General features: G+C 30.3%; 3 protein-coding genes across 3 annotated transcripts; all 3 read right to left on the minus strand.

Annotated features, from left to right (window-relative positions):
* Positions 1 to 970: 970 nt before the first annotated feature.
* Positions 971 to 1,834, minus strand: LOC124945129 (F-box protein GID2-like). The gene has a single exon (XM_047485510.1). It carries the CDS (start codon positions 1,794 to 1,796, stop codon positions 1,230 to 1,232), a length of 567 nt encoding a protein of 188 aa, XP_047341466.1. The 5' UTR covers positions 1,797 to 1,834; the 3' UTR covers positions 971 to 1,229.
* A 6,951-nt stretch (positions 1,835 to 8,785) lies between these two features.
* LOC124945567 (MFP1 attachment factor 1-like) lies at positions 8,786 to 9,434 on the minus strand. Its single transcript, XM_047486022.1, has one exon. It carries the CDS (start codon positions 9,356 to 9,358, stop codon positions 8,957 to 8,959), a length of 402 nt encoding a protein of 133 aa, XP_047341978.1. The 5' UTR covers positions 9,359 to 9,434; the 3' UTR covers positions 8,786 to 8,956.
* Positions 9,435 to 11,671: 2,237 nt separating this feature from the next.
* On the minus strand, positions 11,672 to 13,420 carry LOC124945929 (putative cyclin-A3-1). The gene is made up of 5 exons (XM_047486458.1): positions 12,948 to 13,420; positions 12,458 to 12,843; positions 12,350 to 12,386; positions 12,119 to 12,268; positions 11,672 to 12,049 (listed from the first exon to the last, which is right to left on the minus strand). Exons 1-5 carry the CDS (start codon positions 13,236 to 13,238, stop codon positions 11,840 to 11,842), a joined length of 1,074 nt encoding a protein of 357 aa, XP_047342414.1. The 5' UTR covers positions 13,239 to 13,420; the 3' UTR covers positions 11,672 to 11,839.
* Positions 13,421 to 14,668: the final 1,248 nt, after the last annotated feature.

Genomic DNA, 14,668 nt, shown 5'->3' on the forward strand with positions numbered 1-14,668 from the left:
CAAAGCGGTTAATTCTGTTGGTACAAGTCGGTTAACCGGTTTAACTGGAATTGATAATTAAAATTTTAAATTAAATATAAAATTAATTAATTATTATTATTTTTAAATCTCTGTACTATATTATTATATATTTTTCTTTATTTTTTCTTTTATGTTATAGTTATATTAATTTTTATAATATAATATATTATAATAATATTTCATATGTATATTTATAAATATGTTATAATTAATTATATTATTGAAATAATAAATATAAATTATATATATTTTAAAAAAAAATCTATATAAAATATAATTTAAATTTAAATTAAAAATAATTAATATATAGAAATTATTTATAAAATAACTAATATAAATTATAAAATATTAACATATTACCGGCCGTTAAAAAATAACTAAACCGAAAACCGAACTGTTTAACTACTAATAAACCAAATAACCGAAACCGTTAGCAATAAACCCGTAAAATAAAGATAAATTTTTTAAAAAAAATGTTTACGTAAAAAAAAAAATATATATATATATATAATAAGAAGAACATTAAAAAAAAAATAATTAGTGACTCAAACTTTAAGAAAAACAAAATATATATATATATATATATATATATATATATATATATATATATATTTTTATCTTACCCAATACATATTAATAATTTAATATAATCTTACCAAGCTAGATGGAGCACTTTTGAGTGGTTATTAGTTTCGTTTATGTATAACAAAATTATAAACAATATTACCTTGATTTAGAATTAGATTATTTGAGTTAATTAGATAAAACTATAAAAATATATTACAAAAATATTGTTGAAAAAAATTAGAAAATGTACCCAAATGAAGAAAGGTGCCAATGGAAAATGACAAATAAAAAGACAAGTTGAGTCTATTTGTTCACCCCTAACCTAATCCAGGTCCCAGTCCAACCAATGAAAGACAAATGACAGAAATGGGAAGAAAGAATGAACAGAGTACTGCTTCAGAATCATAATTCAAAAAGATCATCCAAGAAATTCTTTACCAGTAGACCTAATTTACATATAATCATCAATCATCCATCCAATTCCATATAGCATAAACCAAAAACCAAAACCAAATCATAGCTAGGGTAGGATACATATCTAAATGATCATGAAACGATCAATCAGATTCAATAATTCAGATAGATCAAGATAAACTACAAACATATATATATATATAGCAAATGGAATCTGATCAATCAATTCACTTCCCGATAGTGTTCTGATTGATCTTCTCGAAATACCGAATCGAGAGTAGAGAGACAGAGAGGAGTACCTCATCCTTTCCCCACCGTGTTTTCGATCCCGCGGCGGTGGATCTACTCGGACCTACAACAGCAGGAGGCGGAGTTGGAGGGAAACAAGGCCAAGATGAATCAAAAGGAGGAGTAGACGACGACGACGATGATGAACTCGAAGGCTTGTTGGAGAGAGGCCATAGGTAAAGAGAGTGAAGGCGACGGAAACCGCCTAGGGCTAGAACAACGGATCTGAGCTGGTGGATACCGCAACCGATGTTAGCAGATTGTTTAGTACATATCATCTCCCAAAGACGTTCGTCCTGCGATGTCTTGTTCCATTGCTTGCTAACGCAGGAAACCGCGGCTAGCGTTTTGGCGTCGGCGTGTTTCAGGATCTCGTAAAGCAAGTTATCGTCTGTCAATACCAATTCTGACTTATCGGCTTCCGTTAGATCTGTTTCCTGTTCTGATTTGATCTTTTTCATCTTCAGATTATCGCCGGCGGAGGAGGAATCGATTGATCTCTTCATAAACAACGGAGAGATGAGCGGTTATTTGAAGATTGATGAGAGAGAGAGAGACGATAATGATAGTGACTTTAGATGGGGCCGAGGAATTGTAAGGGCATCTACCCTACAACTTTAGTCGTGAAAGAAGACGACAATACTACAAATTAATTATGCGAATAGGAAACCGATAAAAACGGTGCGAATTTTTTTATTTTTTTAATTGCTCCTCTATTCTATTTATTTTTTAACAAGATTCCATTTTAATGATTGAAAATTTTGATATAATTTTGTTAATGATTATAAATTTGTAGCATTTTTTTTTTATGAAATAAGGAATATTTGATGTGAGACAAATGCTTACAAAGATTAGGGAAACAATTTTTTGTTTTTCATTGGAATACAATGTCTTCTACTTTAATATAAAAGATGTTAATATATTCATTTATAGAGTTTTAAAATTTTATTATAAAGTATGCAAAGATCGTATCTACTATATATATATATATGATAAGCATTTGTAGTTTTCTTAATGATATTTCTATGGTTCATTGCCGTATTACAAAATTGTAAAATGATTGATAATTATCATATACGTGATAATATAAAAAAGATGATTGATCACCAATAAAATTATGGATTATGTAAATTTTGCTTGGGAAGAAATGAATGGTGAAGAGTAAAAATGAGCATACAAGTCATTCACGAATTATATAACTCAAACACAACACAAACAAATATGCATTGAATTCATTCAATGAGACAAGTGGAAGAGGAAAACTAGGTGAATTATTATATAAATTAATACTAATAAAAGATGGGTTACAAAATGCACAAAATGAAAACTGTGATGGAATAAACAAATTCAGAATTAGACAAAAAATTTTAAAAGAAGATACTAAAAAAAGATGTAGATGGATTTCATGTTTTGGAATAATAGAAAATTAATTATTATAGATTTCTTATCATCTATATATATATATATATATATTTATGCTTAATTTTTAAAATGATTGTATTGTCGGTTCGAAAATTGTGGTTAATTTGGATATATATCATATATGTGAGTGTAAATGGATATTTGGGTCGGATTGTGAGTTGACCCGCCCATAAACTTAAAACGGTTAAAAATAAAATTAAAAATACTAGGTATGATTCGAACTTGCAACCTAACAAAACAAGTAAAATCCTTTAACCAACTATGCTAATAACAATTTATATTATAAATTCAACACCAAATTTGATGAACGCGATGGTTCATCAATAGTTTTTAACCGGCCATGATACTCTTTTGACTCTGCGTTATAGATTTCACTATTATTAGTGAGCAATAATGGAAGAATTCCGTCATATTTATAGAGATAGAGAACATAATTCATATGGATATAGTAAGTCTCGTCTGAGCTATTTTAATGATAGTCTTTACAAAATTTCTTTCACTCGTAATATGGAAAAGAAATAGACTCTAGAGGTTAAACTAATTGAGTTGAGAAATCAAAGTGTATCAATTATTTTAGAGATCATTTTGCAATGTGAGAGTAAATGAATATTTGAGTCGGATTGTGGGTTGACCCGCCTATAAACTTAAAACGGTTAAAAATAAAATTAAAAATGATATTATATTTTACTGTAATATTTTTTTTCAGTTTTTTTATATTATTACTCGTGCGGTTGCGGCATATATGCTAGTTTCAGCCCAAAATGTTCAAGTGGTTTTGATGTTCATGGTTGCTTTGAGAATATGCATTTAATACTAACGAGAAAGAGTTTTATATATTTATAAAAGTAATTAATCCAAAAATTATTCCAAATCTAATATGTGAGCTCAAGATTAGCTTGGTGTCCATCTCTTTGGTTGAGAGATAGATAATATAGAAAAATGAGATAACGTATTATATAATTTTATTTATAATATTTTATCTTATTTTTGTTTTCAGTTGATATAATTTAATTGGTTTCATTTTACATACTTATCATAATTATTTATTGATTCTTCGTTTAATAGAAATGTGATGAGCGTCAAAACACGAATAAAGTCGTTGTGGGTATATATAGATTAAATGTTTGTAATTTTTATGTTAAATCATTTTTATTTTGGTTTAAGTTAATTGTTCTAGAGCAACTGATGTCGCAATTTAAGAGTTAAGAGTGTTAATATTTCCTAATTCATTCGATAGGATAAATCAAATATTAAGATAATTCATGATAAAGTGAAACCTCTCCTTGATGATGTTATTATTTTTTATTCTCTTAAGTGTGTAGATTTAATTTGAATTAAGATTTATGTAGTTTAATGTGAATTCGTTTTTATTGTTTTTTCTTTTAAATTTAAACTTTTAGAATTAAATATCAACTTCATACTAAGAAACTTTTTCAATTATTATTAAATTTTTTCAAATGATATTGTTTGTGTTAGTAAAGATGGAATCTAAGTTATGTTTATTATTTTGAATATCATCTCCAGTTATAATAAATTATAATACTTTTACTATTGTTTTTGATTCAGTAAGCTGATTAATTAATGAAGAGTGTTTTTCTTGATGATATAAGCTAGAATATGTTGTATATGAAGAATGATGTCAATTCCATACAAATTTATTTTTTATAGATTTTTTCTGTTTTTATAATATTTAATTAAACCTTCGAAATCTATTTGGTATGAATTATAAAAAAAACTTTAATTAAATTAATAAGTTAGCTCTTTTTGGTAGATATAAAAATAAATATAAACTTATATATACATATAATATTTACTTTTCTGTTTAATTACAAATAAAATAAATGAATTAATTAATTATAATAAAAAATTTATTATTGAATAAGATTAAGATAACACTTTAAAATATATATATAAATTTATTGTTAATTTAAATAATAAAATTGTTTGAATTGAATTACGGATGAAATAAATTTAATGGGGGTATATTCACCCAACCCCTAGATAAAACAAAAAATATATCCTTAAAAAAAAGAGATTTTTCTAACCAAAAAAAATCATATTAAAATTGATTGATATTTTTGAGATGAAGCACAAGGGGCATGTAAGATATTTAGTTAGTGTGATTTATGGAGTGGATGGAGATATTTAATAAATATCTTGTTATAAATAAATATAGCCTTAGAAAAGTGAAAATCCTTGACTATATTTGTATCATGTGACCAAAACTAAGATAAAGATTGTGCTAAAAGGACATGGACGACGAGGAAGAGGAAGGATCTTTTTGACTGTTTATTTTCAGAGATACCTTCTTTTTCTACCAAACAAACCAACCAGCCAGACAGCCACAAAATATATTGAAATAGAGAAGTTACCAAATGAACCTAAGGGTGTGTTTGATGATGAGGAATTGGAATTGGAATTGGCATTGGAATTCTAATTCCAATTCCATGAGAATTGGCATTGAATTACAATTCAATTCCTATGTTTGAAAAAATGATAGAATTGTAATTCAATTCCAATTCCTATGTTTGGGAAAATGATAGAATTGTAATTCAATTCTAATTTCAATGTTTGTAAAATAAAATATCGGTTCAAAATGTTAACTTTTAAAATATGTTTTGACGTTTTGGCACGTTTAATACGTTTTTGACATTTTTTCACATTTTCACACCTTTTTCACGTTTTTCACACGTTTTAACACGTTTTTCATATTTTTCACACATTTTTCACGTTTTTCACACGTTTTAACACGTTTTTCACGTTTTTCACGTTTTCACATGTTTTTTACGTTTTTCACACGTTTTTCACGTTTTCACACCTTTTTTTTACACGTTTTCATATGTTTTCACGTTTTTTACACGTTTTATTACGTTTTCACGTTTTTCACACATTACAACACGTTTTTCACATTTTCACACGTTTTTCACGTTTTCACACATTATTCACACGTTTTTCACGTTTTCACGTTTTTAACACGTTTTTCATGTTTTACACGTTTTTCACGTTTTTTACACGTTTTAACACGTTTTTCACGTTTTCAAACGTTTTCACGTTTTAACACGTTTTCACACATTTTTCACGTTTTTCACACGTTTTTCACATTTTTCACACGTTTTTCACACATATTCACATGTTTTCACACGTTTTTCACGTTTTCACACGTTTTAACACGTTTTCATGTTTTTCACGTTTTTCACGTTTTTCACGTTTTTAAACATTTTCCACATGTTTTTCACGTTTTCACACGTTTTCACGTTTTCACACGTTTTTTACACGTTTTTACACGTTTTCACGTTTATCACATGTTTTAATACGTTTTCACGTTTTTCACACATTACAACACGTTTTTCACGTTTTTCACACGTTTTTCACGTTTTTCATGTTTTCACGTTATTCACACGTTTTACCACGTTTTACACGTTTTTCACGTTTTTCACACGTTTGAACACGTTTTCCACGTTTTCTACACGTTTTAACACGTTTTCACACGTTTTCACACGTTTTTCACGTTTTCACGCTTTTCACACGTTTTAACACGTTTTTCACGTTTTCACATTTTCACGTGTTAAACGTGTTAAAACGTGTTAAACGTGTTAAATGTGTTAAAAATGTGTCAAACGTGTCAAAAACATAAAAAACATGTGAAACGTGTCAACGTGTTAAAAACGTTTTAAACGTGTTAAAAACATGAAAACGTGTCAAAAACGTGTTAAACGTACCAAACATGTGAAAAATGTGTTAAACATGCCAAAACGTATTAAACGTGTCAAAAATGTGATAAACGTGTCAAAAACGTAAAAAAAGTGTTAAATGTGTTAAAAACGTGAAAACATGTTAAACGTGTCAAAAACGTAAAAAAATATGTTAAATGTGTCAAAAACGTGAAAACGTGTTAACCATGTGAAAAACTTGTTAAACGTGCCAAAACGTGTCAAAATTGTGGTAAACGTGTCAAAAACGTAAAAAAAACGTGTTAAATGTGTCAAAAACGTGAAAATGCGTTAAACATGTCAAAAACGTAAAAAAACGTGTTACATGTGTCAAAAACGTGAAAACGCGTTACACGCGTCAAAAACGTGTTAAATATGTGAAAAACTTGTTAAACGTGCCAAAACGTGCAAAATGTGCCAAAACATAAAAAACGTGTCAAACGTGTCAAAAACGTGTTAAACATGTTAAAAACGTGAAAATCATGTTAAACGTGTCAAAAACGTGTTAAACGTGTCAAAGACGTGAAAAACGTGTTAAATGTGTCAAAAACGTGTTAAACATGTCAAGAACGTGAAAAGCGTGTTAAATGTGGCAAAACGTGTTAAACGTGCCAAAAACGTGTTAAACGTGCCAAAAACGTGTTAAACGTGTTAAAAACGTGAAAATCATGTTAAACGTGTCAAAAACGTGTTAGACGTGTCAAGAACGTGAAAAACGTGTTAAATGTGTCAAAAACGTGTTAAACGTGCCAAAAACGTGTTAAACGTGCCAAAATATGAAAATATGTTAAACGTGTAAAAAACGTGTTAAAAACGTGTAAAACGTGTTTAATGTGTGAAAAACGTGTTAAACATGTCAAAAACATGAAAAACGTGTTAATTTGGAATTACAATTCCGACCTAAAAAGATAGGAATTGAGAACTATCAAATTACACTATATTGAATTCCATTGGAATTCTAATTCCAATTCCAATTCTTAATTTTAAAGTGTCTAACAAACATAAGAATTGGAATTGGACCCTCCAATTCCAATTCCAATGCCAATTCCAGGTCTATCAAACACACCCTAAGTATATTTAGATTTTGATTGCATTCTGTGTGATCTTCATACTCACAAATCGGAAAAGTCACCAAAAGTTGGCAAACTAAGATCTTGTTATGCCCATGAGAAAATAAAAGATTTTGCCCAATTCCATCCATTATATAATGCCCAGCCAGCCTGCAACCATGGACATTCATACTGTTGAATAATCTCTCTCAAATACATACATACACATACAGTGCTGCTGATACATGATCATGGCCTTGAAGATGAGTCTTCTTCTTGCTATGGGCATCATGACAACTATGACCTCGCAAATGGGCATAGGCCATTGTCGTCTCCTCCATGCTGAAAACTCTGAATTGTTCACGGTTATAGAACATGTAGAAATGTTGGTGAAGCCAGCTGCAGTCACAGTTTCTAATTGCTTTCTATCTTCCTCAAGCTGCAATTCAATACTCATGAGGAACTTACCTATTCGATTATCTTCTGGACCAAGCAATAGAGGTCCTGGCCATTCATACACCCACCACCAAGAACCTAATTGATTCACCAAATCCCTTTCCTTCCTAATGGGCAAACTGATGAATCCAAAGGAAAGCCTTTTAAGTTCTTGTCAATCTCTGGTCAGTGGTCACAGATCTATGAAGCACCGGCACGAGGAATCAGGTCTTGGCGACAAAAGACAATCAAATAGAGAATACCATGTAGAATAGGGAAGCTGATTTTCTTCATTTTCTAAATAGAATATTAGAAGCCTAAATAGATGCTAAAAAACTTCTATAAATGACATTTTGTTTAGGCAAGCAAACAAACAACTCTCAGCCACTTCCAGTGAATCTTGGAAAGGCAAAACATGTACTTTAGAATAGGAACTAGTAGGTTGATATTTCAACAATTAACAACAGCAACAACCTCTACAATACTCAATTGGTAATCTAATCAATGCCAACTCAAACATACTGTTAAAAGAAGATGAAGCAAAAGCAAAAATCACTAATCCATATGAATCTAATCAACTTCTATGGAAGTAATAAAAGCAAGATGATCATCATTTCTATTATGGTTAATACCCAGAAAAGGAGGATTATCCAATTCAATTTCAAACCCCCCAACACAATCACTTCATATGTAACAATTCCAATCCAAAGGCTAAACTGAAGAACACAAACATAAGAAATATTACCTGGTAATCTAAGGTCTAAACATCTGTACTTTATGTGTCCTGCCAGTCACAAGGAGTCTTAAAGATCATTGCAATCTGTTAGAACTTACATTAAACATTGATGAATAAATGCACAGTATTGCAAGTAAACAAGATTATCAAAATGAAAGATATCCAGAGTCAGTTCAGATACCCAAATAGTATAAATATTCTGTCATAGTTGGAAATCCAGAATAAATAAGATTACTAATATAAGGGGATAGCAGTACAAATAACCGAAACCCTAGTCTATAATTTAAGACACAAACAAAACCCAACAGAAATTACTAATCACTCTTGATAGAAGAAGTATCCTCACTGACAGGAGCAGATAGATCCACCGGCGCCGACTCGGGTTGACTGGGTGGTGTAGATCTGGCCTTGACAGCGTCAAGCATTCCCTTGCTGATTTCTTTGGAGTAGGCCTGGAGAATCTCGATGCCGTCGTCATCTTGAGAGGCGGAGGCAGAAAGAGTGTTAAAAGCATGATCTTCTATGCGACGAGCGGTCTCTTCGGCCTCGTTTTGAGGGAGAGTTCCGTAACGATTGGAGAGGATAGAAGGAGCGGTGAGAGTGTCAATGAGACGGTTGATGACGGCATCGCGAGTGCGCTGAGTCGGCGGCCAAATGCTGAAGGAAGTCGGCAGCTTTTCCGGCTGCGATTTGGATTCATCGGCAACGTCAGCCATTATACAGAAGAAGAAGAGGGAGTAATTGGCTTCAACGGCGGCGCGGTCGAGATTATTTGGAATTGGAACATGCGAGAAGGAAATCGTATGGCCCACGAATTTGATCTGAAATGATCGATGGTGCACATTAAGATCACATGGGCTGTCAAACACTGGAGAAAAACACTTCTTTTTATTTTTCATTTAATTTTTAATTTTTCATTTGTAATGTACGTGTGATTTTGTTGCTTCTTTTTGACACTCTCTATCAACAAGAAAAAGATTTGTATTCATTTTTGGTAAAAACAAAAAAGAAGATTTATATTCCAACTCTGGAAAAGCCTAGGCATGTACAATATATATTTTTTTTTTTTATTTAGCAAACAATATATAAAAAAATTGTATTTATAATAGTATGGTTGGATTTTAAATAATAATTTTAAAAAAACTCACCAGTTAAATTAAGAATAAGTTGGAATTGAATACCTCAATTTAATCAAATAATATTTCACTTTTCCACCTTTCTCATCAATTAATTAAAATATTAAAATATATTTTTTTATCATTATATATTAATATATTTTAATTATATTTTATAAAAAATAAAATCTATATTTTCTCAAAATCATCGCATATTATTATTTTAAAATAATTAAACTATTTAAACCATCTAAATCCCAACAATACCCAAATTTGATTTTAGTAAGGCTTAATCAGATTGAATTATTCAAATAACTCAAATGAATATAATATTATTTAAATTTCTTTCATCCATTAAATCAATTCATTTATTAATTAAAATATTAATTTTATTATATATTATTTGCTAAAAAAAAATATAAAAAAATTATAATACATCCTTAGACTTTTCTCAAGTTAAAATATATATTTTATTTTAAATTATTAATTTTTATTTTATTATTATTATATATTAATACTTTTTATCAACAAATTTACACTTTTTCAAAATCATATAAAAAAAATCATTAGTTTCTTTCTTCAAATTATTTTAAAAAACTCAATCCAAACAATTTTTTAATTTAAATAACCCTATAAAAAATATAAGCCCATAAAACTATAAACTAACTATTCTTCCATTGAAATATTACTATACAAAAATATTTAAACAACCCATAAAGTTATAAAATAATTATTCATCTATTCATATACAAAAAAAGTAACTACTATTCAATTATCCTAAAAATTTATAAAAAAACTATTCATCAATTTTTGTTCGGATTAAATTATTGAAATAACCCCATAAAACTAAAATAATAACTATTCATCAATTCATCATCCAATGGCTGCAATTCGTTCGTACTTACATTGTTGAAACTTCAAAGCAGCCAACAGTATACATTTTGGAATCCATTTATTATTCTCTTTTCCTCCTTTGTTGGGACTGAAAAAAAACTATTTCCACCCTCCAATTTGCATACAGTATTGAAATTCACTCTCTAAAACTTCTACTAATATTCAAATTTATCAAAATAATAATCATGATGAACCAAAATTCAATGTACATTGATTTACCCGTTACCAGATACCTAGTTTACAAGAAACATAAGATTGCTCATGAGAAAACAACGATGAAAATCTTGAAGTAATCAAAATTTACGAGAATTCAAGAACTTTTACAGATTCAAATGAAATTTTCACCATTTTGAAGAAGAAGAAGAAAGCAGAGCCCTTTGCAGGCGTGAGTGCAAATACCAAGATTGAATAATATAACAACAATGGACCACTCTGCATTTCCCTGATTATGCTCGAAAAAAAAGACTCATTTTGTCTTCTTCACCGATTATGAAGTGGGTCTGCAGCATTAGGAACCTTTCTCTTACTCGAGAAAACCACTCCAATCGAATGCCTCTTCAAACTCTGTTCTTCCGCCGCCGTCACTGTCAATGACTGTTCATTCTCAGAAACAGCTTCCCTGTTTTTATCTTCTATCTCGCCGGAAACCAAAAGGGTAAAGAGGAGAATGGCCGTCGCCGTTTCCCACCACCTCATTTTCAGAGCTTTCTCTTGAGAGAGACAGAAAAAAGACAACTCTTTAAGAAAGAGAAAGAGAAGACATATATTAGATGAGGATGAGGAAGAAGAGAGACATGGCGCATGATGATACTTTCTCCGACTACTTTATTGATTCTTTTGTTGTCGTTTACAAACAAAAACTTTTCTTTTTACATATTTTTTCACTTTTCAGTCCCGAAAACAAGGGTCTCTCTATCTCTTTCTATCTATCTAGACAGAGGACTGAAGGGAGTAAAGATTTGGGCTTTTGTGCCTATTTTTCCCATAAATATAATAAATTTATACTCTACTTTTTGTATGTTATTGAATTGGTCAATTTACTTTTCATTCTCCTTCATTGAGGGTCCCCCAAAAACAAAACAAAAAAACTAATATACATACATACTAAAACATCATAAAAACAAAAAACCAAAAAAATCTAGGTTCTTCAGATTATCTAATGGTCAAGATGAGACCTTCCAAGTAATGTCAGTGCTGAATTTCTTCAAAGTAATAGCTAGGTACTTCGCAGGAACAGGTTAAAGTTGATACATGTTTGAACTTATGCTGTTTGTATTTATCTCTGATTGCTACCAATGAGCCTCCCCCTCTTTTACCAATTTGAAGATCTTGTATGATCAAACTGCATTCCTTTAAATCCGCTGCTTTGTAGCCAGTATACTTTTCAAGAGCCGAGTTCTGTCAATAATTTTGGGTTAGTTTACTAATTCATCTGCAATTTCTTTTTGATGATATGGTCTTACTTACCCAAGGATGCTGGTCTGGGCGTAATGTGAAGAGTGAAAGGAATACAACTGATGAAGCAATCTTGGATGGTAAAAACTTTACACAATCGTAATCTAACAAGGTTAACTCTGCTAAGAAACATCCCAAGAACTCAAGATCCAAATTTGGTTTCTGCAATTTAGTAAATCACTAACCATCAGTAACTGAAAAACCCAATTCAATTGCATAAAAAAAACAAAAAAGATTGCTTACTTTGTAGTAGTCCTCTTGAGCTATACTGATGAACTTTCTGCAAAAACCCAATAAAGATATTAGCTCAATTTTCAGGGAGAGTGGGGATAATGAATTGATTCGTTATACCGCAAGAATGTCTTGATTGTTGGATTGCTGATTTCATAGTTAAGGCATTTAAGTATATCAGTTTCCATCTGCACTATCTCTTCTTTATAATAAGTATTATCAGTAATATTGCAGAATTCATTGATTCTTGGAGGATCTATCTCTTCAAACTTTGTAGCGATTAACATTGAAGAAACACCTAGTAACTGAAGCTTGTTTCTATTGATAATATTAGCTGACAAGAATCTATCAATGTAAGAGATTGTGAGATAAAGAGTGTCTGGTAAAAGATTGTATTCATCAGCAACTTCAACCAACCAATCAACCAATAGACTCCTCATGTTAGAATTTATATCGTTCTGAATTTTCTCTATATAGTCTGGTAACGGCCTTCTCTTTTCCTCAATCTGAATAATAATCGAAACAACCAAATTATAAACATGTCTTATCCTCATCTTTAAACACTAACAATCTGAAATGGGTACAATTGAAGTTAAAACATTGAACTCACCTCCATGTTGTGAAGATACTTATAGATATCGATTACATAAGCATTACATATCCGGGGATCGTCGGGTTTTGAATCGATTTCCCCTACAGACTCGTCAAGAATTGTTGTAATTACTGCTTTCTTGGACTTGAGATTAGGTTTCTTCTTAGGATTGGGTACCTTGGATAGATTCGAGATTTCGCCAAGAATAACTCTGTTCTTGATGTTGGGTTGATGTTGTTCATTGTTTCCACTGATTAATTCGGCGCCTCTCTTCTTGGCGAGACGAGTAACTCTAACAGGGTTTTCCATGGCGACAATTGGTAAATGGGTTCTAAAGAAGGATGAAGAATAGCGGTAATGAAGGAGTGAAGAATTGTGGGTTTTAGAGAAGGAAAAAAGGGAATGATTATGTCACCATGGCTGTGAAATTGAAAAAGGAGCGCAGAATTTTCTTGCGGCGGTTTATTTGATAATTGAAAATTCAGGGTTGAGATCACATTTTCCCGGGTTCGAATTTACCCTTTTCTTTTTGGGCTATTTTGGTCCTCAACAAATTTCAATTTGACCTATTATCCTTTGATCCGGTTTTCTTCTCATAGTATCAACTAATTTAATTTAATTTAATTTGTATGTATCACATTTAAAAGGGGTATTAACATTATAATTTATTATAGAGACTTGCCATAGCCAAACAATAAAACAAAATATGAGATATCAATTTCGACTAGTTCTAGTATTTGATGGGAACTTCGGTCACTTGAAATTAAATAACAACTTCACATCATTAGTTAAAAAATGACAATATACATAACAAGTTAACTAAAATCATAAACTAATTATTAAAATTTTAAAATAAATAAATTTGTCAAATTAGTTAGACTATTACAATTTTAAAATATTATTTGTTTAATAATAATTTTTAATTTTATAAAATAATATTATTTCAACTATGGATATTGATTATGTTGAACCTAGGGCGATAATTTTGGGCTCCACACAAAAACACTATCGATTCGAAATGATCATTATTTTTTGGTGAGTTGAAATTAGGTCGGCCCGTTTAACATAGTTAATAAACCGTTAAAATTAGGCCGACCTGAAATAATAAAAGTAGACCCGTCAACCTGTTAATAATTTTTTTTTTAATTTTTTTTTAGAACGTTGAGTTTCACTTCTCTTTCGGTGTACGATTAATCACTGCGTGTTAAATACATAACCTGTAAATACACTTAACCAATTGACCAAACGAACGAAACTTGTCGTCTGACGAGCTCGAACCCATAATCTAAATACACTTAACCAATTGACCAAACGAACGGAACTTGTCGTCTGACGAGCTCGAACCCATAATCTTTTGTAGGATTTTGTGTTTAACTTTTCTTACTCACTTATTATTTTTTTTAGGGATTTTTGTAAACGAATTTGTAATTTAGTTTCATTGTTATTTTGTATTAATATCATTTTAATATGAAATAAAGAGATCTTAAATTAATTCAATCGAGTTGAGTTTGATTAATTAAGTCATGTTCGGATTAATTACAATTAAACCTCTTAGGTTTATGTTAGAGATTTTTATCCAAATTGGTAAACAAATTAGTTTCAGATTAGTATCGCTCAATCCGCTAACTTGTCAACTCGAACCCTACTTTAATTGTGATCCCTAGTCGAGCCTAAGGTCAAATATATTTTTATAATTTTATATTTCTCTAAGTATTTTTTATGAAAACTAAAACCCAACC

Source organism: Impatiens glandulifera, chromosome 7 (genome assembly GCF_907164915.1).
Source record: "Impatiens glandulifera chromosome 7, dImpGla2.1, whole genome shotgun sequence".
Lineage (NCBI taxonomy): Eukaryota > Viridiplantae > Streptophyta > Magnoliopsida > Ericales > Balsaminaceae > Impatiens > Impatiens glandulifera.

Excerpts from the sequence above, each read along its gene's own strand:
- LOC124945129 (XM_047485510.1), bottom strand. The coding sequence starts at position 1,796 with ATGAAGAGATCAATCGATTCCTCCTCCGCCGGCGATAATCTGAAGATG.
- LOC124945567 (XM_047486022.1), bottom strand. The coding sequence starts at position 9,358 with ATGGCTGACGTTGCCGATGAATCCAAATCGCAGCCGGAAAAGCTGCCG.
- LOC124945929 (XM_047486458.1), bottom strand. The coding sequence starts at position 13,238 with ATGGAAAACCCTGTTAGAGTTACTCGTCTCGCCAAGAAGAGAGGCGCC. Across the intron at positions 12,844-12,947 it reads AGTATCTTCACAACATGGAG|ATTGAGGAAAAGAGAAGGCC; the intron begins GTGAGTTCAATG and ends ATTATTATTCAG. Across the intron at positions 12,387-12,457 it reads ACAATCAAGACATTCTTGCG|AAAGTTCATCAGTATAGCTC; the intron begins GTATAACGAATC and ends GGGTTTTTGCAG.